The sequence below is a fragment of the Octopus bimaculoides genome, chromosome 12 (assembly GCF_001194135.2).
Source record: "Octopus bimaculoides isolate UCB-OBI-ISO-001 chromosome 12, ASM119413v2, whole genome shotgun sequence".
Taxonomy (NCBI): Eukaryota; Metazoa; Mollusca; class Cephalopoda; order Octopoda; family Octopodidae; genus Octopus; species Octopus bimaculoides.
Window position 1 is genome coordinate 23,485,841 of NC_068992.1, and position 720 is coordinate 23,486,560.

Consider the following 720-nt stretch of genomic DNA (forward strand, 5'->3'; position numbering starts at 1 on the left):
ATATATATATATATATAATTGTATTTTCATGTGAATGTGAGATCAAATATATGACATATATTACAGCTAGAGGGAGCAGCTATCGGTAGTCAATAATATTAAAACAAATATCTATTACAGCTATGTTGATTCAGTGGGCTGTATCCATGCACTACATCATTTAGCTATTTCTATTCAAACTAATTAATTAATATTCTAACATCAACGTCATCAGCATCTCATCATCAATATCATCATTATCCTGGTCGATAGTATCAGCATCACCATCACCAATATCTTCGCCATACTTAATATCGTTTGTGTCACTGGCCTTTTCATTATCACCACTTCTATCATTGTCAAAATCATGGACATCAGCAATATCAGTAGTAGTAGCTGTTGTAGGTGTAACGGTAGCATCACCAACAGCGTCAATTTTCTCGATAATAAGCAACGTCATAATGACCATGCTTATACTCTCGATCGTCATAATTATTGTCATCAACGTCATTATTGTCGTTATCGTAAACAATGAGCTGGCCTCGTGTCAAAATTTGAAATCATTATCATAAATCAACATCACCATCATTATCGTCAAAATAACAAGCTGTGTAGCCAAATAACAACAAAGAAAATGATGGACACGGATCAAAACCACCACCACCACCACCACCACCGACAGCAACAACAACAACAACAACACCACCACCCACTACCACCACAACAACAACCGCCCCAACG

At 36.5% G+C, this 720-nt stretch overlaps 1 protein-coding gene across 1 annotated transcript in view; it reads right to left on the reverse strand.

Moving 5' to 3' along the window:
- The window catches only part of LOC106873023 (uncharacterized), a 1,189-nt gene extending 750 nt beyond the window's left edge, over positions 1 to 439 (reverse strand). The window contains exon 1 of the mRNA XM_014920227.1: positions 201 to 439. Within this exon, the coding sequence (XP_014775713.1) occupies positions 201 to 439 (239 nt within the window). The remainder of the gene's footprint in view (positions 1 to 200) is intronic.
- Between the last annotated feature and the right edge of the window lie 281 nt (positions 440 to 720).